The 27,590-nt window shown below is 38.7% G+C and overlaps 1 protein-coding gene across 1 annotated transcript in view; it reads right to left on the bottom strand.

Annotated features, from left to right (window-relative positions):
* COL1A2 (collagen type I alpha 2 chain) overlaps nt 1–23,624 on the bottom strand; it is a 35,487-nt gene extending 11,863 nt beyond the window's left edge. The window contains exons 1-32 of the mRNA XM_060157048.1: nt 23,406–23,624; nt 20,887–20,897; nt 20,272–20,286; nt 19,590–19,625; nt 18,365–18,457; nt 16,994–17,047; nt 14,145–14,189; nt 14,002–14,055; nt 13,857–13,910; nt 13,487–13,540; nt 13,013–13,066; nt 12,427–12,480; nt 10,760–10,804; nt 10,413–10,466; nt 10,268–10,312; nt 9,552–9,605; nt 8,942–9,040; nt 8,772–8,816; nt 8,566–8,664; nt 8,092–8,145; nt 7,825–7,932; nt 7,402–7,455; nt 7,202–7,300; nt 6,226–6,279; nt 5,678–5,776; nt 5,245–5,298; nt 4,701–4,754; nt 4,493–4,546; nt 4,170–4,223; nt 3,143–3,187; nt 1,869–1,967; nt 574–681 (exon numbers count right to left, since the gene is read on the bottom strand). Of these exons, the coding sequence (XP_060013031.1) occupies nt 574–681; nt 1,869–1,967; nt 3,143–3,187; nt 4,170–4,223; nt 4,493–4,546; nt 4,701–4,754; nt 5,245–5,298; nt 5,678–5,776; nt 6,226–6,279; nt 7,202–7,300; nt 7,402–7,455; nt 7,825–7,932; nt 8,092–8,145; nt 8,566–8,664; nt 8,772–8,816; nt 8,942–9,040; nt 9,552–9,605; nt 10,268–10,312; nt 10,413–10,466; nt 10,760–10,804; nt 12,427–12,480; nt 13,013–13,066; nt 13,487–13,540; nt 13,857–13,910; nt 14,002–14,055; nt 14,145–14,189; nt 16,994–17,047; nt 18,365–18,457; nt 19,590–19,625; nt 20,272–20,286; nt 20,887–20,897; nt 23,406–23,475 (1,971 nt within the window). The 5' untranslated portion in view covers nt 23,476–23,624. The remainder of the gene's footprint in view (nt 1–573; nt 682–1,868; nt 1,968–3,142; nt 3,188–4,169; nt 4,224–4,492; nt 4,547–4,700; nt 4,755–5,244; nt 5,299–5,677; nt 5,777–6,225; nt 6,280–7,201; nt 7,301–7,401; nt 7,456–7,824; nt 7,933–8,091; nt 8,146–8,565; nt 8,665–8,771; nt 8,817–8,941; nt 9,041–9,551; nt 9,606–10,267; nt 10,313–10,412; nt 10,467–10,759; nt 10,805–12,426; nt 12,481–13,012; nt 13,067–13,486; nt 13,541–13,856; nt 13,911–14,001; nt 14,056–14,144; nt 14,190–16,993; nt 17,048–18,364; nt 18,458–19,589; nt 19,626–20,271; nt 20,287–20,886; nt 20,898–23,405) is intronic.
* Nucleotides 23,625–27,590: the final 3,966 nt, after the last annotated feature.

Below are 27,590 nucleotides of genomic sequence, written 5' to 3'. Positions count from 1 at the left end.
TAATACTTTTATTTATTTAAGATCTTTAGTAATGTTTTGATTCCCTACCATTCTATAAAATATTGAATGAGGAAAAAATAATTCAAGGCCCTTTCCAAGTTAGTGTTAAATATTCTTTTCTAATTTCCATACACCCTCCTGAAGCGTAATCAAGCAAGGTACAAATTCATGTGGACAGAATTATAAGGCAACATCACAATGGGCTTCAGTGCCTGATCACTCTTATGGCATAACTAATGCAGCAGCACGGTTGACAGCTGTTCAATATAGCTTCTTCCCATTAATTAGGGCAGGCTGAGGCATTATTGTTAGTGGCATTAAAATGAGCCTCATGTATTACTCAACACCATCTGTTTGCGTGAAATTCCATGGTAGCAAGGAATTTTGCCAGATTAGTGAGTTTAGAAATGCGTAGGTGCTAGGTGGCAGAGGGAAATGTATATAGATAGATATCAAAATGCTACCAGACCACCTGCCAAGAACTGTTAAAAAAAAAAAAAAGTTGACCTTGCACAGCCTTCTTTGTGAGAGTTCATCAACAATATGTATTGAGGTCAAACACTGAGAGGCTACCTTTTCTCCCTTGCCTCCAGGTATGCCAGCAGCACCCCTTTCTCCTGGGAGTCCATTAGGACCAGATGGACCAGCAGAGCCTGGAGCACCAACCACACCAGGTTCGCCCTTGAATCAAACACATGTGAAATCAGTTATTTCTGTGGTACAAGAAGAAAATGAAGAGCCAAACTCTTGAAGCATTCCAATTTAAACATTTAATGGATAGCATGCTCGCCTGCTTAGACACAAAGGAGGCCTACTGAAAGGAGGGAGAATATAACCGAGGAAGATGCTGTTAATGACACAGTGACTAAAGAGAAGAGGGTAGTAGGATGAGTGCCTGTGATTTTTCTATAACCTGCTCCCAGTCCTCTTAAGGGAGTCAGGCATGGGAGAGAAGAGGGTACGACAATGGAAGGCAGAGAGTGAAAAATGCCCACAAACGTTTTTCAAGGTGAAGTCTCTTAGCTCAGACAGGAAATGTGGAAAGAGACCTCATCAACGGGGGAGATGTTTACATTCTAATCTTCTTAAGAGTGTGGACTATAGCTTACATTTTTTTATAAAACCTTACAATTCCACATACTTAAAACCTGTTGACTAGCTCCTGAGATAAAACCCTTTGAAAGTACTTTCTCACAGAACCAATATTTCCTTTCTTACTTCCTCTCTCCCTCTTACCTTATTTTATTTTTTCCAATATCCTTCCATATACCAAAATAGCCTTTTATAGCAAATCTTTACCCCTCAAAGGTAAGAATCAGAAGTAATATGTTACCTTCTCTTTATTGTGGTTGAAGTAATCTGTTTTTCAGAAATGTGTAATTCCATCTATTTTAAGGTCTAAACCACAGATTCTATTTTGAAACACAAGTTTTCAGGCTTATGTTTTGGGGATGAATGTACTGTCCAGTTAATTTTTATCATCATAAAATTATCTTATTAAAATTTAGATTACTTTTTGAAATTTTACTTTATGAAGTAGGACGTTGGGGAGGTAAAAGTTCATTCTCTAATAATAGTGTCCAAATGTATACGATGTTTCTAGATTAAGACAAAAGTATAAATAGTGTGATGAGAAAAGAGTGAAAACCCATACTAATTCATTTGTGTGTGTAGAACACTGGGGTTTTGCCTCTTTTGGAATAATTCAGGTCAGTTGGAATCAGATTGTTATTTACTGAGGTGGAAATCATCACAGAACTGGAAATAAGTTAAAAAAAAATCTGAGAAACAATTCCTTTACTACTGTAAAGGATTTACTTATTCTAGAGCACACTGGGCCAAACCAGCAATATGTAACAAAGTTTTACCTTGTTCCCATCAGGCCCTGCAGGTCCAGAAGGACCTCGGCTTCCAACAGGACCAGTAGGACCAGCAGCACCGCTTTCACCTGGGGGACCACGCTCCCCCTGTGAAAAGGGGATTAGAAGAAGTGTTACACTGTTCATCATTGTCAGAGATACCATTTTACACATTAGAGTTCACACTTGTTTAGCTTTTGAATCCTAGTTCTGCCAAATGTCTAGTTTACTAGCAAATTATAATTATTTTTCCCTTAATTTCTCTACTAGTAAAATGAAGGGATGGGATGAGATAATCTCTAATGTCTCATTCAGCTCTAATGTTCTATGGCTACAACTCCAAAATTTGTTGCTTTTAGAGTGTAATATTCAACTTTTGGAATTCATTTCCTTTTTTTGTGATAGGTCCATAGGTAAAAATAGATGCCAGTTATGCACAGTACCATCATTTTAGGTGAATAGCAATGCCAGATGTAAATAAGATTAGATATTTCATATCTATGCTCTCTTTATACAATTGCATGCAATAGTGATGTAACAGCTATAATATAGTTAACAGAGAATATATGTATGAAAATGTGTATATTTGTATGTGTGTCTATCTTTCTATCTATCTATCTAAATATTTCCCAATTTGCATGTAAATATCACTACAACATAGTATTCTATGGTCCAGAATATTTAACATTTAAGCCCACATTGCAACTGTTTCAAAGGCCCCTGTCATAATTTGGTTCTATGATACTATGGTTCTATGACAGTAAATTTGTTTGGGCATCCTAGCTATATGGTAACTAGCCACATAACAATATACTTTAGGGGCCAACTAATCTTTCCAGTTATTCTAATGACCACAGACAAATGACATCAATTTATTTAATATTTAAAATAAAAGTAGGCTCATGATTTCATCTTTTAGACTTTGAACACCAACACACATTGGAAAAATTGATTTTAAATCTTAGTAAGATATTACTTTTCCTTAGCTCAGGTTGAGCCACTGTCATAAATATATCATACTTGTTTGTATAAATCACTGAATATAATACCTATATTAGTTCATTTATGTTTCTTATAATCCTGTGGTTTTTAAATAAGAAATATGAGCAATTACATAAAAAGTCTACTGTCAATTTAGAAATTGAATATTCTCTGCAGATTATGTTTGACTACAGAAGAGTGTCAGGAATTTGCTGTTACAAGGTCACCAATAGTTTTTAGGAGAAGGCACCATTTGTTTTAAAAACATTGCGAGAAGTTTATGAAAGTTAAGTAACACTTACTCTTGGACCAGCAGGACCAGGGAGACCAAATTCACCAGGGATACCCTAGGCAAAACATGAGAAAAAATAAAGTGTGAAACTTATGTATGTTCTCTAAATCCACATATGTTTATGATATTTAGAAAAGTTTTGAGAGTGAAATAAAGCCCGATAGGCTCTACCTACATGAGTGTATAAGTACACAGGCTATTAGGAACAAGAGAGCTTTCAGTGGTGTACGGAAAGATTTTAAAAAAGTGAGAATTTCACTGATATTAAATATATATCTATCCTAGAACCTGGTATCAGAAAATTTTAGTCTCTCATTATTTGGTTTATTGCTTTTTAAAAAGTGAAAAAAGACTATCTCCTTTGATAATATAATAAATAATGATGATGAACAATATCAGACATTGCCTATTTTTAGTTATATAACAGACTGCTTTCTTAATAGAAATGATCATATTCTGCACATTACCTAGTTAATTGTATACCCAAGTGTATCTCCTTTATTACTGACCAGCTGTCTCCTTAATGTGCCCCACTGTTGACAAAGGAGAGCAGGCCACAGAATGTAACTGAATTGAGGCACATTCATCACAATTACAGAAAAAATGACTCAGAACTCATGCCCTGATTGTGAATAGCAGTGTCATGTCTGAATGCCAAGAAAAACATTAAAAGCAATTTTTCAGGGTCTAGTTTGATGGAAAATCAGTGCATTTATTTTTTTTTACTATGGAGAGGGAAATAATTTGTATTTTAACATTACCAAGAACAATACAAAAAGTAAGGCTATTAAATGGAATGTTCATGATATTGTACTTCCATAATGTGATGTTTCATTCAATCCTTAAAACAAAGTAATTTGAATGAAAATGAGTAACTTGGCTCATTCTCTCCATCAGTACCAACATATGTAGAACACTATCATTAACATATGAAATATGAAGTTTCCTTTTGCATATTATAATTGCACTGCAGTAGGGTATTTAACAGAGGGAAAGTCCCAAGTTTAGGCGAATTTACTATCACTTGCTTTACTCACCCTTTCTCCTGCTTTGCCAGCTTCACCAGCTGTACCTGCAGGGCCAGGCAGACCCTAGATGAAAAAAAGACAAACCTCAATCTTTATGGCTATATTTGGGGGATTTTCTAATAATTGTTTTTTGGGGGGAAATACCTAATATCAACATGATCACTAACTATTATGTGTTATTAAAGGATTACAGAAAAGTTTGCCTTGAAAAAATGTACGCTTCTTTGCTTCAGTTCTGAAACCATGTACTGTGTGGTGGGGAGAGTGTTATAGTTATTTACAGCTGGAGAGTCTGACCAAAAGCAGTAGTCTGTATGTTTTAGCTGACTTACCTGGAAGCCTGGAGGACCAGCGGGACCCTGTTCACCTTTTCCACCTGAGACACCCTGAAAGTGATAGGAAAGATTACATAAATAGAGATATATGCCACCATTGCTATCGAGCTACATAACTTTTAGACTGGAAAAAAAGAGATGGCCATTTTTGTGGGACTAGATTCATTTTAGTGCAAAATAGAGCAAGAGTGAGAGAAATACTCACCTGTGGTCCAGGAGGTCCCTGAGCACCATTGTTTCCATCAGGACCTGGAGCACCCTAAAATGTTCAACAGAAAGGCTCAGAGTTAGTTGCCTGTGAGTCAGACAATTTAAGATACCCCAAAGCCTCCCTCATGTATTACTTCCTCACAACAAAGCTTGTTATTTCAGCATGAATTGAACACATTGTGGCCAAGGCCCAAATACTACCTAACTTGTGATATGGCTCATAGGAAGTCCATGGATGAAGGGCAATTTATGAAAGTCAGAGAATGCTACTAGCATACTCATAGCCTTTTAATCATAAAATGAATTAAATAAAAACCAAATGCATCCATAAATATTTTTGACTTAATATACATTCTGATTCATCATAGCTCACTGCCTTATAAGTGTGGTTAAAGAGAAAAGACATTTTGTGATGGTAAAAGGAAGCTTGGGGATGCCATCTTAGAAAGAAAGTGATGGAATGATATCAGATGGTCTCAAAAGATGTGTATCCTACGTGAATACTATGTGGATAGAGCCGCATAGAAGTTAGTACCTACCCGAGGACCGGCAAGACCAGCATGACCTTTTTCACCATTTTTGCCAGGATCACCCTATAACAAACATTAAAAAAAATACATTTAATGTCAAATTAACCATGACAATTTTGAAATGTGAATTTCTTGCCTTTTTTCTTTTTTTTAGATTCCTAGTCCTTGAATTCTGTTATTTAAGGCATGATCCATCGTCATGCAGCTCCAGATACAATAAAGTACACTTATGTCTGCAGGAGCATATGACTCAAGATGTGGATTTTCAGCAGGAACAATGATACACTGGAGGTCAACTTTTGTTGTGGTAAGTGGCTTGCAGTTTTCTTGTGTTGAAAGGAACCCCCTTGAGGTAGAGTGGACTGAGGCAGGAGAGAAATAAGAGTTCTGGTGAAATGTGGCAAAAAAGTGCCAAGGGAGAAGAGGTTCTGGTGATTCTTACAGTGGGGCCTTTAGGTCCAGGGAATCCGATGTTGCCAGGCTCTCCTCTTGCTCCAGCTGGGCCAATTGGTCCAGGCCTGCCATCAATACCAGGGAGGCCCTGAAACCAGAGTTTATTTAAAGTTTACTCAGCACAGGATCTCACAACCTCAAGCTTGTGATGCTGCCACAGGATGAAACAGAATCATTTTCTGATTGTATAGAGCTTCCTGTGTAAAGTGTCAATAAATTACGAATCCACTTTCCTTTTCTAAATAGGATGTCGGTACATGCACATCCAAGTCAATCTCATATGTACACAATTCCCTCTTTCTCCTCTCTTTTCATACCCTTGTCACCCGCTTCAATATTCCCTGCCATGTTTTTCTTTTTCCTTCTCTCCTTTTGCTCCTGTGTTCATTTGGACTCTGTAATTACAATCTATTACTTTGCATTCTCAGATATGTATGTGGCTAATATATATTTTCAATGTGTTCACATATAAATAAGCTACAGGAAACACTTGATAAGGGTGCAATAAGTGTCCTTGAAAATATAAGCGATACTTACCATCGGACCTTCTTTACCAGCTGGGCCAACATTTCCAGGGGAACCAGGAAAACCCTATAAAATAAATGAGGATGCTTTCCTATGGGCACTCTAACACATATACTCAAGGCTCCAATTAATTGAAATCTCACAAAAGCACTTTCCCCCCACTTTTTGTTTGTTGACTAGGGCAAAACATTAGGGGTATTAGCCACTAGCTGGGAGGTATGAAAGAGCTCTGAAAACTTTCTTCTTTCTATTTTTAATGCCTTTCCTTTTACTGAATTTTAGTGCAACTGACCCATTTAAAGATATCTCAAGAAACTGTTGAGCAACATACTATATGTGCAAAATGTATATATTTTTTTACCTTAGAATAGAAAAACAAATACTTTTAGTAAGTAATTTTCAAAGTGGATTTTTTAAAATTGCTATATTTGGTGTCTTTATTACTTGTTTATGGTACAATGACAGTTGATACTCATCCGTAAGAGATAATGGAGGCAAAAAATTACTCTATTGCTATGGATTAGAGTGTCTACAGATCTAAAGGTCATTTCTCCATAGCTACTGTGATGCTGAATACATTACAGCACTTTGTGATCGCTGGAAAAATGATTCACTTATGAATCTAATAAACAGATAATGTATAGTCCTAATATATTTCATGAACACCTTATATAAAACTCACAAATTGAGATAAAAGATTCATGCTGATAGGAGAACCAACCTAATTTGGATATATTAAAATAAATCTATTCTTCCAAAAACCTCACAGCCATTGTATCAAGTAATAAATAGGAAATTTATGAACTAACGAAATTCGTCAAAATATCTACTGGGCTTTGATAAAGTTAAATTAAAAAGGGAACCATCAGCAAGTCTACCAACAAATTAATTTTTGGTTTTTTTTATTGTTGTCTTCAAATATTAATCATCCCTTTAGGAAAGGAAACAGTGCTAGGTGTGACTTGCTCAAAATCAATCTGAAACTTACTCGGGGTCCCATGAGGCCAGGCTCTCCAGGGCGACCAGAATCTCCACTGGGACCTCGCACACCAGCAGGGCCAGTTCCACCACGACTACCATGAGGGCCCTATTAAAAAGAAAGGGGAGGGGAGGTTGTTAACTCCAGTGACATACCCACGGCCAGAAGCATCAAGTTCCTTCCCAGGATGTGAGTAATAGACAACTTACCATGACACCAGCTCTGCCATCGGCTCCAGGAAGACCACGAGAACCAGGATTTCCCTGTAACAAAGTACATGAAATAGAAAAGAATTGGAGAGTATCCTTATATCGAGTAGGGCAGAATTTATTGAAACATGGCATGCATGCAAGAAATCTTGATGACCTTAAGGGGGAGATACAATTACAAACCAAACCAAAAAACTTCATCCAAACCCCAAAGGACTGTGTGGAGGAAACCTTCTGAAAAAGTAGGTCAACATTGTTTCCAGACCAATTTTATAACATATCAAATTGAGAGTCAGTGATTTAATAAAGCAGATGGAAAGCAGATGTTTCCTTCATCTAGAAAATGCACTCAGTAATTCTGACCAATTCCCAACGAATGGGTGCCTCTGGTGTGTCTGGGTGTCAAGAGCATTTGGAACCTACCCTCAGCCCAGGAGGTCCTGGGGGGCCAGCGGATCCAATTTCACCAGTGCTGCCTCTCTTTCCTTCTTCGCCACTGGGACCAGGAGGACCTGTGGGCCCAGCAGCACCCTATTTAATGAAAAAACAAAAGAAGGGGTCACAGGAAAAGTAAAATTTGTGTTCATATCTAGCTAGAAAAAAAAGTAATAACTTAAAAAAAGTGGAAGTATTACTTTTTGGATTGAAAAAGTAGTAACTCCATAAAATTGTGATTATAGAACTACTTACGGGCTCGCCCTTGTTGCCACTCTCTCCTTTGGAACCAGCTGGACCAGGCTCACCCTAGGGTCCAATACAAAACAGTGGTCAAATGACAAACATTTGTCACAACTCTCTGGAAGACAAACATCAGGGGCTATTTACAAATCAAAGTAAAGAGAGCTTTAGTTCTCTAAGAAATATGCTCAGTTCATATTTAAACGACCTACAGGGGAATGGTCTTGGTTGAAAGGACAAGACTGATATAATAGAAGTGTGCCTCACTGACCTTTGGGTAATGTTCTAGGATAGCAGAAGGGGAGTGTCTGTGTGTGTGTGAGGGAGAGAGTATACATAAGTGTGCCTGAACTTACAGAAGAAATACACACTGAAAACACTAAGGAAGAAATAAGGATAAGACGACAAGATGAAGTCTAGATGGGCATGAAGTGATGGTAGAGCTGGTATTTCAGAATGATGAAAGCATCAGCCATGACCACTTACAACAAGTCCTCTGGCACCAGTAGCACCAGCAGCACCAACAGGGCCAGGAATACCCCGGGGTCCAGGGAGGCCAGGAGCTCCAGCAACGCCTGGAAGGCCCTGGGAAAGAAACGCAGCATGGTCCCTCATGAGGCAACTGGCAGGAGAGACAGCATCCATTAAAATACCTTTAAAACCACAGCAGCACATTTTAGCCATATACTCACGGCAGCACCCTTAGCACCATGAAGGCCATTGGCTCCAGGGTTGCCCTGTGATGAAAAGGAAGGGAGAAAGATATGGTTCACAGGAGTATTTCTGCTCTTCTTTGACCCCACCTTCATTCTTTTTGTTTTCTTCCTTCTACTCAATGAAGTTAATGACAGTGGCTACTTACAGGAGGTCCAACAGGGCCAGAAACACCTGGAAGACCCACTTCACCACGGGAACCCGCGGGACCAGCAGGACCAGGGTTACCGACAGGTCCAATTTCACCCTAAAAACAGGAATGACGTTGAGGCATTAGTCAGCAAATAATGAAATAGCATATCTCTGTTTTTAGGTGGCCAAGTTTTATGAAGGTTCTTCAGAATTACAATAATTTCCCTTATCTGATCTGGTACCACAGGTTGGGGTTTGTGTTCCTATTTTCCTGGCCTGGTTCTGCCATCTTGGCTACCATTGCTGTCTTCACCTACCTCTGTCTCTCTTGGTAGAGACTCTGGTTCTCAGCCAGTCAGTCCCAGCTAGTTTGGGAGTATCCCAGAGGAACCCCAGGGAATCAGTTTCCATGTTGCCATCTCTACCTATGCTCATAGTGCTTGGGTACAGAGAGATCATCTATTTCAAGTTTAGAGTGAGAAAACTGGTCACTCTGTATCCATTTCGAAGGAGGGACTAATTAAGCTGCCTGTTCTGTAATTATCTATATGCAAACACAGTCCCTATCTTTCACATGACAATAAAATGTTTATCAAGGTAATGACAATGGTCACCAGCATTTTTACCTTGGGGCCAGGAGCACCTGGGAAGCCTGGAGGGCCAGCAGACCCAAGAGGACCCTGAAATCAAAGAAGAAGGTGGAAAGAAGTTTCCTCTCAGCGAATTAACAAAACAATGGGATAGGGAGGGTGGGAGGGAGGGAGACGCAAGAGGGAAGAGATATGGGAACATATGTATATGTATAACTGATTCACTTTGTTATAAAGCAGAAACTGACACACCATTGTAAAGCAATTATATTCCAATAAAGATGTTAAAAAAATAAAAATAAAAAATCAAGTTATTAGTGGAATGTTTAACAAAATACAAGTATGACCTGTGCACTAAAGCCTACAAAACGACATTGGAAAAAGAAAAGCCCTAAATAAAGTGATCATCAATTGAAAAAAAAATTAACAAAACAACAACAGAAGATTGAAGTGGCTTAGAGTGGCTTGATCTTACTTAATGTTGGCAAAGAGAAAACTGACAGCTAATCTGCTGTCATTGGTATGTTATCGAAGGGAAGACATTCCAGGTATCCCAGGTGAGGTAGATTTTACTTTATTTATCAATTACAAACCTCAGGGATAGTAGCTCTTATAAATAGAACCTTTAAATGACCTCTTAGAACGTTTGGTAAGGTGTCTAAAATGGTGTTATTTCATAGGGAATTAATAAAGAAGATAGCTCCCATCCCACACTCTCAGTCCCTTCCAAATTCCTCAGTGTCACCACTTACAGCAGGACCCACAGGACCCACACTTCCATCACTTCCACGGGCACCCTATGAAGAAAATAAAGAAAAAAGTCGAGTGGAAAGTTAAATGGAACCTATTAGAAGATTTGTAAAAAGAATAAAAATGAACAAACGTGGAAGCACTCACAGCTGGGCCAGGGGCACCGACACGTCCTCTCTCACCAGGAAGCCCACGAGCTCCCTAGAAGCAGAAATATTTCCATTGAAATCCAGAATGCTAATTTAAGAAAAAGTTGCAGGCATCATTTCCTTTTTCCAATTTCCAACATGCACAAGAATCCACTAGAAATAAATAGGTCTTGTTCTAATTCCAACTAAAAGGTAATGATTTCAATTAACTATGCAGAAGGCTATTAGAAAAATATCAAAGAATACAATGCCAAGGGAAATGGTAATTAGCAAAAACATTAAAGAAGTTCCAGCTTGCAAAGAGTATACACATTTTTGATTTATAGTAAAGTAATCAATACTTACTACTTGACCTGGAATTCCATTTTCACCAGGGGCACCAGGTTCACCCTACATGGAAAAGAAAGATTGAGTTTTTTTCATTATATATATTAATTATTTTCTTCTGATTTGGTAATTTTTACACTATTACTTCAACTTCAACCATTCATATATTTTGTAACATTTCTTACATAGATTGTTTCTCAATTATGCCAATCACATACATTTAAAAAATTTATAAAATATGGGTTTTTATTTAGATAATACCAAATATCACAGAATCAGGGAGATGTGGTCTAGTGTTATTCACCCTTTCCCCAATTTTCCCCTTAGATTTTGGATATCATTTAGACTAGGCTTATATATTAGCAATGATAACATAAAAAGAGATGATAGGATAAATTGCTTTCAACATAACCATATTTACCCTCTTTAAAGTTATTTTGAACACTCAATATTTTTATTTTTATAAAATATGCATGAAAAATTAAAGCTTCATAATATTTTATAAAACTGTCTTATTTACTTCCAATCTACATTCTTTTTTTTTTTTTTCCAATCTACATTCTTATCTTGAGTAAAAACCATGTTGGTGGGGTAGTGGTGGTAGTGATGGTGGGGTAGTGGTGGTAGTGATGCTGGTGCTGGTGGTAATTTAATACAATGGCACATGAAAAGGAACTTTCCTTCGAGATGATCTAATTTAGATATAGAGGAAACCTGGTTTTCGAGACCATTTAAGGACCCTTCATTTCTAGGATTCTATCTGAAGTGTATTCTTTGTGAGTAAGCACTAGAGTGGGAGTCAGGAATTCTAGCCTGTGCCCTTCTAACTTCTAGATGTGTGACTTTGGGCAAGTCATTCACTCTTTCTAAGCCTCAGTTTCCCTCATCTGAAAAATGAGAGGGTCTCCAAAGCTCCTTGCAGCCCTAACATTTTATGATGCTGTGATCAGTAGTCTGAGCTCTTATATTAGGCTCCAGGGAGAATGAGTTTGACCTTATCCATTGGTGTGGCAGCTGGAAAGTTAGAACGGATTCTCCATATTCATGTTCATTTCTGGTCCCACTAGTATTCCTTACTCATTAATTTGTGATTACGTTGGTATTCACTTTAATATCACATTATCTCCTTAATAGGAGAGAGAACATTTTATAGTTGAAAATGCTGTCAGAGAAGAGCCCAGCCAAGAGATAACACACTTCTGAGACTTTAATTACCTAATTAAAATTTTTTTGAGTGTGCACAGATAAATCACAGGAAAGAGGTTGAAAAGTATATTGTGACATGAATGTACCCATCTAATTAGTGCATGGCAAAGGAGAATTTACTATTTAAAATAACATAGTGTTCTAGTATCTGATTATATGTTTATTTACTTTTATTTTGGCTGCAGAGATCGACTAAAATTATAGGAGGAAAGGAAATGGAGGAAGAAATTATTGACATGTTTTTTAATCTCAATTGCTTAATAGATATTGAATTAAATAAATATTATTAATAATTGGCCTTTTGTTACAGAATCCCATAGTCCTCACCACTGAAGGATTTAAAGTATTGAAGAGGAAATAAGATATGCTTCAGAATATGATTAGCCTTCAGTAAAAATATACTTTCTGATGGCGATGGGAAATTACAATCAATTTTTTAAAAATTTTTTTAAAAACAGTGCTTCTGATTTAGTATTTACCTTCACACCTGGAGTACCAGGCTGTCCCTTCAGCCCGTCCAGACCATTGTGACCCTGAAAGGCAAATCCTTATTATTAAAATGCTATTCCATTACAGTGTTTGGTCAACTCAAACATCTTGTATCTTTGCAGTTAATATCTCCTGCGTGAATCTTGTGACTGCTTCTGTAGAATGGAGTCCCATTGCCCCAGCTCCCAACAAACTCCCTCTGCTGCCCTAGGTAAGTCACTAAACCTCCCTACACTTGAAAGGGAAGGATAAAGAACTAGATGCTCTCTCATGTACTTTCCATCATTAATAATTTTATGATCTTCAGAGGGCTTTAAATACCTCTTAAGTTATACCCATTTTATACCATTTTCCCTGTAGGGATCCTCCTTTCTTGGAAGCTATGAACAGACTTAAAAAAAAAAAAACTACACCCCACTTTACTTTCCGGCCCCCTTACCCTTTAACTCTCTCTCCACTCCGGCAAATTCCAGGAATTTGGAAGCAAATATGTGTCATCCAGGAGTTTAAATATAGTTGAGGTTTTTACTAAAAGTAATCAACATTTTCTCTTCTGTGGGTAAAGAATGTGCTCACCCTAATGCCCTTGAAGCCAGGGAGTCCAGGCGTTCCAGGGAAACCACGAGCACCCTTAAAAAGAAACATAGAAGACGACGAATGACGTTTTTGTCCTAAATAAAAAGACGATGATTTCTTCCCTCCAAAGTGTTTCTTCTCATCAAAGTCCAAGCTTGGAATCAAAGACTAGTATATGTGTAAGCACAGAGCAGCAAATAAGTTGCTCTAATTTGAGTAACTAATACTATGGTACTTGTAGAACACACAATTTAGTTGTTTAAAGGATGCTCACCATCATTAATATTACATTATTTGCATTAATAAAACCTGTATGCATTCTTAACTAGGCTCCTTTATTTGTCAGATGCCTTCAGTGAGTGTTATAAGTATGACTTCTATGTTGCCACTTAGTCTGATTCTAGTTTTAGCAACAATCTTATATACGAGATACCTCTGATGTTTGGACTATATACTGTTGTAAAAAAATCTCACCTGTGGCCCAACAACTCCTCTCTCACCAGGTCGTCCAGGTTTTCCAGGGTGACCCTAAAACATGAAAGCATCATAGGGTAAACCCTTTCTTGGTAAACTATCAGATGATAGTCGGTGCATCTTGGTTTTTACAACAGGGAAAAAAGGCATCATGTAAAAATGTGGATCCAAATATATATTTAATTAACAATTATATTTCCTTAAATATAAGAAAATTAATTATTATTTCATTAAAATGTTATTATCCATATGGGGAAAATTATGTCAGGCATATTCAGCTTTTGGCAGAATACTTAATTTGAATCTAGAAATTCTGTTGAGGCAGGAGTATTTAAATGGCATTTGGAAATGCTTACGAGTAAATACTTACATCCTCACCAGCCTTGCCAGGAGGGCCAGGTGGACCACGAGCACCTGCAGGACCCTAGGAAAATGGGAGACCCATTGTTTTGTTAATGCTATATTAAGAAACTTCTTGAAAAAAATATTTATCACAAAGGGGGAAAAGTACTCACAGTTTGACCAGGCTCACCAGGCTCACCAGGAGGTCCTTGGAAACCTTGAGGGCCCTAAGAAAAAACAGTATGTCACATTCCAAGCCTTTATTTAATTCTCTGTCTTTTTTACATAAGAGAGATTACAAGCTTTCGGTACTTACAGGGACTCCAGATGCACCAGGAGGGCCTCTAGGTCCCATCAAACCCTGTAAAGAGGACAGATATAGTTAGCCCTGACAAGTCGTCATGGCCTCGGGTTGGGTTAGACAGGACTAGCTTAGTAGTGCCATAGACGTTTTGTGATGGACAAATGAACAGAATTGTCCTGGTCTCATTTCACAGTTTTTGTTCCTCTCAAGGAAGCATTTAAGGACCCAAGTTTCCTCCACTGTTTTCTCTGCCTTTGCTTTCACCTTTGCCCCTCCTAATCCAAATCAGAACTCAGGTAGATGAGGTGGCCACAGGTTGCTTCAAGTTGTGCACAATTGGGCATATTGAGATTGCTCTAATGCAATGAAGTGACTCAGTCTTTGCACAGTACAGAATATACAACTGCCGTTCATGCAGCTGACGAAGCATTTCCATTTGGATTTCCTTATCATATGTCATCTCCTCATATCATACTCAGCTAAGAAATTGATATTTTTATTGCCACAAGGGGCATAAATTGAAAAGGATCAAAAGTCTTTCTTAATGATTAGAGGGAGGTTTGTTATAACCTTACAACTCCTTTAAGGGCTATTGGTGACTGATGAAAATGTCAAGCAAAAGTGGATATAGTAAGGGGTGAAGGAAAAATAAAATATTATTGAAACATCCTACTGGAAGAATCTATCATATGCTACTATTATTGAAAATATGGCCCAAATGACAGCAGATTGTTTTCGCCTTTGTTCTTCATTCTGTAGCACACAGAGTAAAACAGAGTGTTACTAGTTTGGAAGCTAAATACACATTGTGACTCCCCTTTGCAAGGCCTATGCAAACTCTTCTGTAGGGGCCATTCCTCTAATGCTGAATATATTGCACAGACAAGTCTCAGTTAATTTGTTCACGACACATCAAGCATGGGGACTCTGCAGTCAAGTCTGCCCCACTGTATTAATGCCTAGAGTCAAATAATATGGATTTTATTAAAAAGCTCATCATCTTAATTATGAGTTATTTATTTGGTTTTAGAAATTGCTTCAAAGTTAAAAGAAACTGTCACTTTTCAATCAAAATAATATTTTTAGGTGTACATTAAAAATAATTTTCCTTGACACCATGAATTTTTAATTATATTTATTCATTTTTCCATGTATTTGCAACAATTTCATTTACATAAAAGGTAGTTTATTTTGTGGAGGCTGTGAGATGGATGATGATTATTCATTAATTCAGAGAAGGACCCTGTGGGTTTTATAGTTATTGATTTTCCAACATGGAAATTTATTTTAATGCTTTATTGCTGCCTACCTCTCCTATTTGTGAAACATATCTGTGGATTACATATGTCTGTGAATGTGTGTGAATGTGCAAGCTTAAATTATATTTCACTGATATTTAAAAGTAAAACACTCTGCTATATGCCCCCCAGAGAGATGTTCCAAAGTCAGGGGAATCTGAAATCCATATTAATTTTCCAGGCTTATGTAGGCTTTTTTTTTTTTAATTAATGCTTTACTTTTTTTTCTTTTTAGCTTCTTCTTGAGATATAGGTACTGCTTTAAAACTGACTAATGTCCAGCATTAGCTGAAATGGCTGATTTCAAATATCCAATATAAACAAAGCCAAAAGAAAATCTCTACTTCTTCATTTCAGATATGAATGTTTTAAATTACCATGCAAAATCAGGAAATTGGAAATCATCAATTAACGGCATATTACTTCTCAAGTGAGAGTTTTAATTTACAGAAAATATCGTCTTGCCCTTACCGTGTATTAGCTTATTGCGGACCATTAGCTCCAGCAGAACATCTTTTGAAGACAGAGCACTGAATGCATTGTCCAGGTAAAATTTATATTTTAAAGACTATCTTAACTTGGGCATATAAATACCTTTGTTTGCAAACAATTAATTAAAAATCACTAAATTATGTGTGGATATGTACTAAACTGCAGTGTTTAATCAACTTAACATTTTTATTTCCAGCAATTTTCCCCTCTATTTTTTACATACTAGTATATATTTTGCATGCTCATATCAGTTTTTTTTCCCCCTAACACATCTCACTAATGCTTGTTAGAAGGTTTACTTGTTAAAGATAGACCATCATCATCATAGTCATATTCCCTCCTATACTGATTTATAATTAGACTTTAAAAAAGAATTTTTTATCAAGGTGGATAAAAAGAAACATTTCCTATGTTGTTAATTCCTTGAGGGAGGGTGGGAATCTGTCATATTCACTGCTATATCCCAAATGCATAATATAGTTTGGGTCTTACCGAAGACCAACTTGGTAAATACTTGTTAAATAAAGTAATGTTTTATTCAAGTACTGGATACATGAGCCATGATGTTGAATATCAGACATCTTGCCTGGCATTCTGTCATTAACCACATATATGACCTTGGGAAAGGGCTTAAACTCTCTACCTAGAAAATGAACGGGCTACTCTAGAACTTGCTGATCCTTTCCAGCAAGTTCATAGAACTTAATAGTTCTGCGTCTCTGTGGGTTGCTTCAAATTCGAGGCAATGTTAAAGTGAATAAAAAAATTAGAGTGATTACTTTTCTGAATTAAGTTGGTTTACCTAAATTATGATTACTACGTCCAGAGATTATTTCTTGGATATATAAATATCTGATCTATCCTAAGGTGGCATGTTTGTAGAAAAAAATCAAACCCCCTAACCTAGGCTTAGATTTTTATAGATTTGAATACAAAGAGAGCTGCTGCTTTTATCTGATCTGAGTATTGAGTATTAAACTAGGTAGCTAAATAAATGGCAATGTGAAATTTAACATAAAGTAAATTCTCTATTCAGTAATTTTTTGGCTAGATAAAAAGAGATAAGCATACCATTGGTCCAGGGCCGATTCCAACTCCTTTTCCATCATACTGAGCAGCAAAGTTCTAGATGGGGGAAAAAAAAAAATATATATATATATATATATATATATATATATATATATATATATATAAATAACTATTGGCCATGTAGTTCATTTTCTCATTCTACTAAAGATTTTTCTGTTATTGTTTAAAAGGAAGCAGTATTTCTGACATAATTATTAGTTTAGACTTCCATATTGAGCTAAATTCCTAAAAATTCAGGAGAGATACAAGTTTAAAATTTAGTCCACACCTAGTTTGAAATAGGGAGCTTCCCTACCTTATTTTTGAAACTTTTCCTGCCCTGTTAACCCTCTCACTCAAATCCCCACCCCCTACCTGTACACTGAGGAAGACAGTTTTCTAAACTTTAAAAGTCAGTGAGGGCCCCTGATAAATTAAGCAGAACCCAAGAGAACAACTTTATATTTCTACCTGTTGCCCTGCTCCTCCATGACTACACAAAATGACTAAGAGACCTTTTTCTTGCTGTAGTTTCAAAAAGGATATAAAGAGTTTTAAAGTTTAGAGGAAAATTAAATTAAAATGCCCCTTGGAAGATTAAACTTTTAAAAAATAGTTCACAGTAATAGCTTTACTGTTAAAGATCTCTCTTACAGTGGTAGACCTATTAAGAAAGGTGCTTTTTAATGCACTCAGTAGATAAGCAATCATAATAAGATCTTTGGGGGAGAAAGGTCTTATTTTACTGGCGTACAGTTGGGTATTAGAATCAGGCTTCTGATTCATAGTGCTAACCAATTAAGCAAATATGTTTTCCTTCCTGCAGTGAGGCCATTTGGCGCTCATACCATTGTTAAAGCATAAAGCTAAAAGAAGATATTAATGAAAAAGAGAAATGTACTTTTCTCAAATTAGTTTCAAGCAAATTAAACCAAAAACTGCTTTGAATGTTGGTTCAGTAGACTTCAAGCCAAGGAGAATAAAAAGAGTAGGATGTTTGTGAAATTGCTTAAGATCAGGGATTTCATTTATAATTCAATCTAATCAAACTTTTTAATAATGCAACACCTCTTATTTGTGCCCTACTGATAAAAGATATTAAATTCCCAAATTAAATAATGGTCACGAGGGCTGCAGCTACCTTCAGCGAACACAAAGACCTGTCCTGTAATTGACAAGGGCTCACAAAGACATCGGGCAAAGCAGAATCTTGAATGAAGAAACCAAAGAAATGAAATAAAATACTATACTAATATCCAAATAGCAGACTCTCCCTTAAAACTACTAAAAATAAATTCCACAATGAATCTTCTTCCAACACAGGTGTAAGAAACTGAAGTTAGCTAAAAGTTAAGGATACTTAAGACACCTTACCCCACCAAGACCAGGGGGACCAGGAGGACCAGGTGGACCAGGTGGGCCTGGGATACCATCATCACCATCTCTGCCTGGTGGGCCTGGCGGACCCTGTTATGTAAAAAGTGAATTAAGTCAGGGTTAGACAGACTCCGCAGAAACCTAAAGGAGACCTCAGAATACATGTGGTAAGATCAGTTGGTCAGAATGTACAAGTGGTGTGGAAATTTAAAATGCCATATTTGCCACTATTGACATGGGTCTATTTTAGAAGGAGGTTTAGCAGCTGGTGTCCGAAGAAGACACAAGACAGGATAGTTCCTCTTGGAAGAGGACTATGTCAGCCATTGGATATTAATTCATAACGGAGCTCCAGTATTCAAATGAAGATAAAAATTATAGCTAAAATTTATAGCTATAACTTCATATGGTTAACAGTGCACAGTGATGTACTGTGTACATTGATTGTCAGTTTCTGACTGATGAACTTACTCAATTGTTTTGGTATGTTATGTGTGAAAAGCAGGTTAATTGATATGATAATTAATAGTTATTTTATCACAGGGTAGAAAATCCTGCAGATTTCCTACTATTAACACTATTTATGTTGTTAAAGTAATTTACTGACATAACCCTACCTCTAATAGATTGCTTGAGTGGAATACATTTAAGTCTGCACTTCTCAATGGATACAAGGTATAGGTATTTATATACTGATGAAAGTGTCATATAATGAAACCATGTGGTTATACCTGCCACATAAGCATAGCAAGGAGATCTAAGAATACGATGAATAAAATGCAAGCCTAACTTGTACATTTATTAATTTAGACAGAAACATGTTGTTGGCTGCTGTTTAACTATTATTCCCAGCCTAGATAAGAGATCTTACTTGAAAAGCAAACAAAACATGTTAAAAAGAGAAGGGCCATGTGGTGGTAGGTAGATATATTTCCATTATGTATGTTTTAGACAGGTCAACTAAAAACAAAGCAAGATAGACCATGCAAAGAATATGGCTGTCTGTAATAGTTCTACTTTCTTAAAGGATAATCTTGACCTAAAAAGAATATTGATTATATATAATAATGCTTATTCACTTTCTGTAAGGCATTATTTGCTTTAAAGGTAGGCAATTATTTGGATACATAATATCCTTATAAATTGTCAGTCTCCTGTAGTTTCTAATATGTAGTTATTAAAATATGGGCCAAAGCCCTTTAATAGTTCAAAAATTACACACCCTTTCTCCACGTGGTCCTCTATCTCCAGTTGGGCCCTATGAGGAAGGTAGAAACAGCACAGTAATAAATGTCTAGGCAATTTCCAGTGAATGAGCAAAACATTCGTGATAATAATTAGTCGGTAAGGCTGATCTAACCATAATGTTATTAGATAGTGGCTATAAAAATGGCACAATACAATAGACAAAAGTATTTTGTTTTTATTATAATTACATGTAATTTGTTTAAACTGGGAGATTGGAGGCTATAGTCTCCAGCATTAGGCCAATATCATGACCACTATTTTTAGAAAGATGATTTCTGTGGATAAAATTATCATTTTGTAACATCGATAACAGCATATTTATATAGTCAAAGCCCTTTAAAATAAACTTTTGTTTATCACATATAATTAACATAATACTCATTCCATCTCCAGAACAAAAACAAGTCTTTTCTTTTCCTTTAGTATGTAAATCACCAGTTGTATAATATAAGTATAATTAGAGATGACTCTGGAAGATAATAAAGCTTTGTTATCTTGCACATCAAAGCTATTTTATTTTATGGTTTAGCTAATGCATATTCATGTGGGCAAAATCTTGACAAAGTATTTTCCTTCTGTAGTGTACCATAAATTTAGTTAAATTGTAAGTTATCGCTGATCATTTCAAGTACTATGGAGAAGTATTGGATTCTTACCTTTCTTGCAGTTGCCTAGAAAAGAATAAGTAAAGGATTATTATGAGGAAGATTATATAAATTTTAAAATGGCTCCCATTTCCATGTAGTGTACAAACATACCTACAGAGTATATATATTTTGCATTACTATTATCGTAATATCTCAAAGCACAATTTTAAATTTTACCAATAAATAAAATAAAATACATATAGAATCCAGATATATACTTATCTGTAATTATGCCTCAAATTCAATTCATGAACTAAGAATTTGTCCATAATAATCTTGCAAATGATTCCAAGGGAGTGATAAAATTCTCTAGCTTGGTGAAGTCTTCTAGTTCGTAGCAGCTGATGCTAAAACCCAAACTTCCACTGGATAATTTACTCTCTTTTCTTATGGGTGTTCGTTTTAGGGTGGTCTTATTCAGTAGCCCCGCCCATTTCAGAAATTGGGGTGGGTACTTTCTAAGGCAGCCAGAAAGGATTGACTACCATAACTCCTGATGATTATTTTGGAAATTCGAGTTGGTCAATATCAATACAGCCTCCTTTTCCTTCCCCACAGAAGACATTACTGGGGCCAAGGCAATCAAAGTCTAAAATAACAAATTCAAAAAATAATTTTACTCACCTCTTGTAAAGCTATAGAGGAAAGGGGAAAGAAAGAAATAATTATTAGTATTATTTCATTGATCACTAGCGGTGACTAACAAATGGGTATATTAGTCTATAAAATTGACTTACCTAATTAAAGGACAAATTGTATTTTTTATTAAGAATAGTCTAATGACTTAGAAATTATGCACATCAAAATTATGGCAGGGATCAGCAGGATGATTTGTTTTCAATATTAATATGTAAGTATATTTTGAATTAAATTGTTAATTATTTACTACTTTATAAATGCTGTGAAATATTAATGTGTCTAAAGGATACTTCTAATGTTTAGTAATTAAGATGCTATATTGCACAGGTGAGTCACTGATTATGAGCAAAACCAGTATATTGATGAGGAAATAATTTGTATTAGACAATTTTTGATACTTAAAAATTTTAAAAGGGGAAAATTTAGGAAAGTACGTTACCTAAAGTTTTTTTCTAAAACGTTAACGTTACAGAGTTTGTACCATTCTTAATGTCCTTTTTCAAAAGGTCTAATTTGCAAATAAGTCACCCTGAAAATGGATTCATTCGGACATCTGAAATTTTGCTTTAAATAGGTTCACTTAAGTTAGGTAAGGTCATTTTACCAATGTGTATCACTTTTGTCCCCGAGGAAGAATTGCTCTGTATAAATGGAAAAACTGTGGATTAAAGATCTAGAAAAATAATGGGAAAAATACACTAAAGGAATATCCTCCCCCTTTGCCATAATTGCTATAAGCCTTTAAAGACTGAATTCCTCTCCTACGGTATAAAAATTATAGGTTAACACAGGATATAAGGCCAAGCTGGCAACAAAATGAATCACCCCTAAAAATTGCTTTAATTAGGTGGCCAAGAATTGTGTCATTTGGAGTGGGAACAGCTGCTGCAACAGTCACAGTTCAGGAGGGTGGACCATATCCAGCACTGACATTTAAGGGCAATTTATGAGAATTACTTTTAAATTAGGAAAATGATATGTTTACTTCATTGTGTTCATCAGTAGGAAGAATAATTATGCCTGGACTTGATTAACAGAAGTTCTTATGATTTTGGAAATTTGCCTTTTAATTATTCAGACTGAGCCACTTTGAAGAATGTGTGTTTGGTAACTTTTATTCAGACTGTAGTTGGATGTTGATCAGAAGGTGAATTGCCCTTTGTACCTTCAAACTTTCCTAGGTCTATTTTCATCTTTAGGAGACAACTCTTTCCCCCTGCCACCCTCAGATCTCATTAAAAAAAATGAACTTGGTAATATGAATTTGTTCAATGCAACTATTCCTTAGCATTCACAGTGTGTATGCTAAAAGTGGATGAAGGGAGAAAACACACATACACACACAAATGCATCAGTAATACACCGGGGCATGTGGGTGGAGCAAACTTTTAGAGTGTTGGGTGTGGCCAGATCCCCCTCTTACCCCATCAAATCAGTGTCTTTGGTAATTAGTCAGCCATTTTCAAGGCAAAACCAGACTGATTTTCTTCATTCTATCTTAACATGGAAATCTGGTCATAAAACCTACAGCTGGAAAGCAGCCTTGGAGTCCATCCAGTTTCTATCCTGCATTTTAGAAAAGGCTCGGTTTGACTTGCCCAAGGTCACATGATAAATTGTTGGCATGGGAAAAACCGGGTCTCCTGAATCTCAGATCAGTGTTGATATTTCCCAACTTGCTATGTTCAGAATGCCTGTCTTTGGGAACATATTAAAGAGATAACTCTGGCTCAACAAAAGGCAGGGCAGATTTTAGCTAAATAATGTTACCATTTCCATGACCAGGTAATGAAATGAGAAGCTAATTTTACTTTTCAGAATGTATCCATTTTTCTTCCCAGGATACACTGACTAGCTATTGGGATTGGCTTCAGTGAGAAATGCAGATCATTCTCTGTATAAACCTGTGGAGTCTTTAAATGGGGATTCCATAGACCTTAAGCCCTGGACCCCTGTGCTCTCATTGTCCCCCTCCAGAGGGCGCCTGGTGGTCGTCATCATCATCATCATCATCATCATCATCACCCAGACCAGTCTTAAAACACCCAGAAGAGAAAAGCCTTTAGGAGGTGAGTTTTTTTATTACTAAATTAAGGGCTTTCTAAACCAGGCCTCAAGTTTCACAAGGTGGGCATCAGTGCAGTTTTGGGGCCTTTTAGGCTGAGGCCTCTGCCTTCCTTTATCATGTCAGTTCATATCTCATCCTTAAGGAAAAGGATTTCTGCTCCCTTTGAGCTTCACTAACTGGAGGATCCAGATCAAGTTAACAGGTTCACTCTGAGTTGAGAGGAAAGTTCCCTAACTTTTGGCAAGAGTCGAGCCTTTTTTGTTTTCATTTCTAAAGTATTTTCCATGTTTCTCATAAATGCCAGCGTGTCTCCACATGCCAGAGAGCCTTCCCTCCAAGCTGTACCTAGAACTTTGTTAGGTTTTCCTTTTCAGACCAGGTGCCCACCCATCTAACCTCTTTCCCAGACTGCCCGAAACAAGCTGAAGGCACTTACATTGGCATGTTGTTAGGCACGAAGTTACTGCAAGCAGCAACAGAGTCCGCGTATCCACAAAGCTGAGCATGTCTACCACCTAGACATGCAGACTCCTTGTGTCGCAGAGCCCCTGGGTCACCGGCGGAGGTATCACCTGGCGGGCGCAGGCATACAGTCGTGGCGAGTACCTCCAACTCCGCCGAAACCTCCTGCCGCCTTGGTGCTAAAATAATAAAGCCCGGATCTGCCCTATTTATACGGCCAAAGTTTCTCTGGCCCGAGGGTGCTTCCAAAAGCGCTTCCACCAATGGGAGGGCTGGGGCTGGGGGCCCGGGCAGCCACAGCTGGGAGGAGACTGCGGGGGCGCAGAGGAGGGAGCGGAGGGGGGAGGGACGTGGCCACGGGGCTGGCTTCTTAAATTGGTTCCATCCTTTTTGAGGACGTGGACACTTTTGAGGCTTTCAAGGGGAAACTCTGACTCGCTGTCTGCATACCTCCGCCCTCCCCATCTCCCCCGGCCCTACCCCGCCCTTCCCAAGTTTGGAAACACTTCTGTACACGTCGGAGAGCTCTGCTGACACCGACGTGGGCAGAGTTCTCAGATCTCCGGGCAGCCGGGCAGCCGGGCAGCTGTAGAAGGGACTGGAGCCCAGAGATCAAAGCAGGAGCTGTCCAGCTCTGCCTACCTGGTGCCCCGCGGGCCACCGGCAGGGCGGAGGGCCGGCGGGCGCGGAGGGGGCAGGGGACCAGGGAGCAGGATCCGACTGCGTGGCGCAGCCCGAGGCCGCCCTCCCTCCGCCCCCTCCACCCCGCCCCCACCCCCGCCCAGCTTTTCTCCCTCTCTGGGGCGTCTGTGCGCCCACTTTTTCAGCAGTAACGCTCTCTCTCTCTTCTGGCTCCGGGAAAGGGTGAGAGGGGGGTTCAGTCGGTGGAGGGTTTACTTGGAGTCCGAGGACGCCCACCGTTGGGAGGGTGGGGAGGGAAGAGGGCTAGGGTCAGCGTGGCATCCAGCACCAGGGAGGATGTGCTTTGCGCACACCAGACTAGACCGAGCCACGGGAGCAATCATACGACCTCCTCGCTTCCCTCTGTTGAGGCTGATTCTAAACCGAGGCTTTGGGGATTATCTGGCCCTGCAAAGTGACTGCAACTGACCAACACGGACTCCTTTCTTACTTCGCAGTCTCTTTCTGAGGTTGCGGTGGAAAAGTCCACCCCCACCCCTTCGGGTTTCCAGTCTCCCCCTCCTCTTCTCCACAGACTCCTTGTCTGGATTCACCAGCTACAGCCCGAGCCTAGACTTAGATAAGCCCCCAGGGAGGCGCCGCCCGCCATCCCTTTTGTCCTCTCTGACCATTCATTCACCGACTCCACACTTACGGGAAACGCCCAAGCACCTCCCAGCTGATCTCCACACCTTGGAGAAAACGCCTAGGCCATCTAGAGGGACTTCTAATTTGAGTTTGGGATACAGGCTGTCTTCTCTGGTAACACCTCAAGCGGAGCTCCCACCAACGTGGGTGTTAGTTCTCTCCGCACCACCCACATGAGGGAAAGAGCTTCTTCTCCCCTTGAGGACGCTTCCCACTCTCTGGCCCCCACCAGGGAGAGGAGAGGACCCTGAGGCCTTGGAAATGCGAGGCCAGAACTCTTGAGAATCTAGAATACTGAGTGCAGTCAGCTTCAGTGGATGGCCCTTTCCCCAACTCTTCTGAGATGGCATTCCAGGTCCAGAGGAAAGGCCATCGGTCCGCGCTGTGCCTCTGCTTGCTCAGCCCCCGCAATGAGGCAGCCATTCTCTCCCAGAAGTCAGTGCAAAAGGGGCATCTTTAGGTCAATTCTGTCTCCACCAAACAGAAATGAGTGGGCTGTAGTTCCTTGCTCATCTTTTTTCCTTTCTTTCCCCCATCTCTCCGCTCCTCCTTCCCCCCCGCCCCCCCCCCGTACTTTAAGGAAGAATTTCTGCCTAACTCTATCAGCAGCTGCTATAAACCAAAGGGATTGAATATTCTTAAACTGGTTGCTTCCTCTAAGCTTATAAACTAACAAACAGCAAAGTTAATTGAAATAAAAGAGAACAACCAAAAACTATATATATATATTAAAAACCTCTTCTTTTATTCTAATTAAGAGCACTGACTTGGGAGATAACTTGAGAAGACTTTTTGAAATTGTAGTACATTTTTTGGAAATGTGATTATAATTTCCCTTTTAGCATAACAAAATGCTCAGCAAGGTTTTGAGAATTCGAGAAATTCAAGCACACATTTATAAACTAAAGGAAACATATCTCTGCAGAGTAAACTGGTAACTGGAAAAGCATTCCTGGAAACTGATGCAAATACCAAACGCTGCCGGGCTCCCTCCCTGCTGATGTGGCAGGGTTTGAAGCAGGCAGTCGTGAGCGTTTGGTGGGAGGCTCTGGATCTAGAGGAAACAATGAAAATGGAAAAAACTGAAGGGGAGTTTTTCTTTTTTAAGCGGGAGACAAATTTTTGTTCCAGCAGTTTTTACACATTATTTTGCCCTTCTCCTTCTCTTACTCATCACTTACTGGGGAGGATAGTTAATTAAGTGTTTGTGTTATTGGAGGAGTTCTTTAATGCTTACATTTAGGTCTCTGTTAAGTATTTTGTGCCTCCAAACAAAGCGAAAAGCTTTGTGAGTGGATAGGGGTGGGGCTGGGAAGAGGGCTGACTCAAAGCCTAAACTGAGTGTCCTGGCAATGGCTGTGATGATGTATGTGAGTTTAGGGGAAGCCTGGGTGACTGGGTGGGGGGCAATTGGAGACTGAGTAGGAGGAAAGAAGAGTAAGGGAGTAAAGTGGGGTAGAGGCTGAGAGTGGAGGAGTGAAGGAAGAAGGGAGGTAGAGATCAAAGACCTCTACATTTTGCTGTTACACAGTTAACACCTGGGTTCCTATTCCTAAATCATTCTCTGCTGAAAAAAAAAGATGATCGCTTTAGCTCCCTATAACCCACAGATTACAAACTGGGCCACACCGTAAAGTTTGGCAAGAGGAGGGTTGAGAGTCCCACTGATTAAAAAAACGCAGGGCAGCCTGATAAGACTATGCTGCCTTATGCGTTTATTCCTTTCTCTTCTTTGATCAAGCATCAAACTGACATCTCCTTTCAAACATTTTTGAGGATCCAGTCTGTGGAAAGCACGAATACTACACTATCTTATTCTAGTTCTCGTTGAGTTGGTTTTTTGCTAAGAAGGTATTAGCTGATAATTAAGGTGGAAGCTGAGAAGGTTTGAAGGCTGACTTCTGTCTGTGATATTTGTTTGGAAGCCATGGAGATTCCTGCCCTACATCACATCTTTTGGGTCATTCGGTTCTTGCTGATTATTTAAATAAGACCAGATGAATATTCACTCAAGTACTATTTAGTGTTGTAGCAGGCATTGTGCTAATTGGTGGGTATATAACATGGTTATTGCCCTCGGGGGCCATATAGTCTGTTGGAGATTAAGAGTGTGGGGAGTACTGCGATGGGGGAGCACAGGGTGCTTATGTGTTTGGAGGACGATTAGATGGGCACCTAATCTAGATTTAGGTGGGTGGAATCAAAGAGGGCTTCCTGGAGGATGCAAGAAGCTCAAGCCTTAAATATGAATAGGATTAGAAGAGATGAGGGAGAGATCCAGGCACAGAGGCATTAGAAAACTTGGAAGTTCTGAGGAATGGAAGCATTTCGGCATGGTGGGCTTGTGGAGGGAAGTGGGGAGAGCAGAGGAAGGAGCTGGACATGAGATTGGTGGATTTAGCAGGAACCAGAGCAAAAAGCACCCTTTCAGCTGTATTCTGGTGTCTGTGTTTTCTTGACTATGTTATGGGGAGTGTTTGGATGATTTTAAGCAGAAAACTTGTGTAATGAGAGAGTGTTTTTAGAAAAGATGACTGTGGCTGCAGTGTAGGGAAATGATTAGAAGGAGAACACAGTGGAGACAAAGAAGCCAGTTAGGAGGCTGTAGCAGTAATTCTGAAGGAAAACGATGGTGGCCTAGGGTAGTGCTGGTAGAGATGGAGAGAAGTTGGCAGACTTTGTAAATATTTTGGGAGTAGAAGAAACAGACAGACGTTTGGTTGTGGGGAGCGAGGGAGAAGGACTCAGGGAGCACCAGGAGGTTTCCTGGCTGAGCAGCTGGCTGCCTGGAGGTATCGTCCATCAAGCAGGGAAACATTTGGGGGGGGGA

Source organism: Lagenorhynchus albirostris, chromosome 8 (assembly GCF_949774975.1).
Source record: "Lagenorhynchus albirostris chromosome 8, mLagAlb1.1, whole genome shotgun sequence".
Lineage (NCBI taxonomy): Eukaryota > Metazoa > Chordata > Mammalia > Artiodactyla > Delphinidae > Lagenorhynchus > Lagenorhynchus albirostris.
This window is presented reverse-complemented; position numbering and strand designations above follow the sequence as displayed.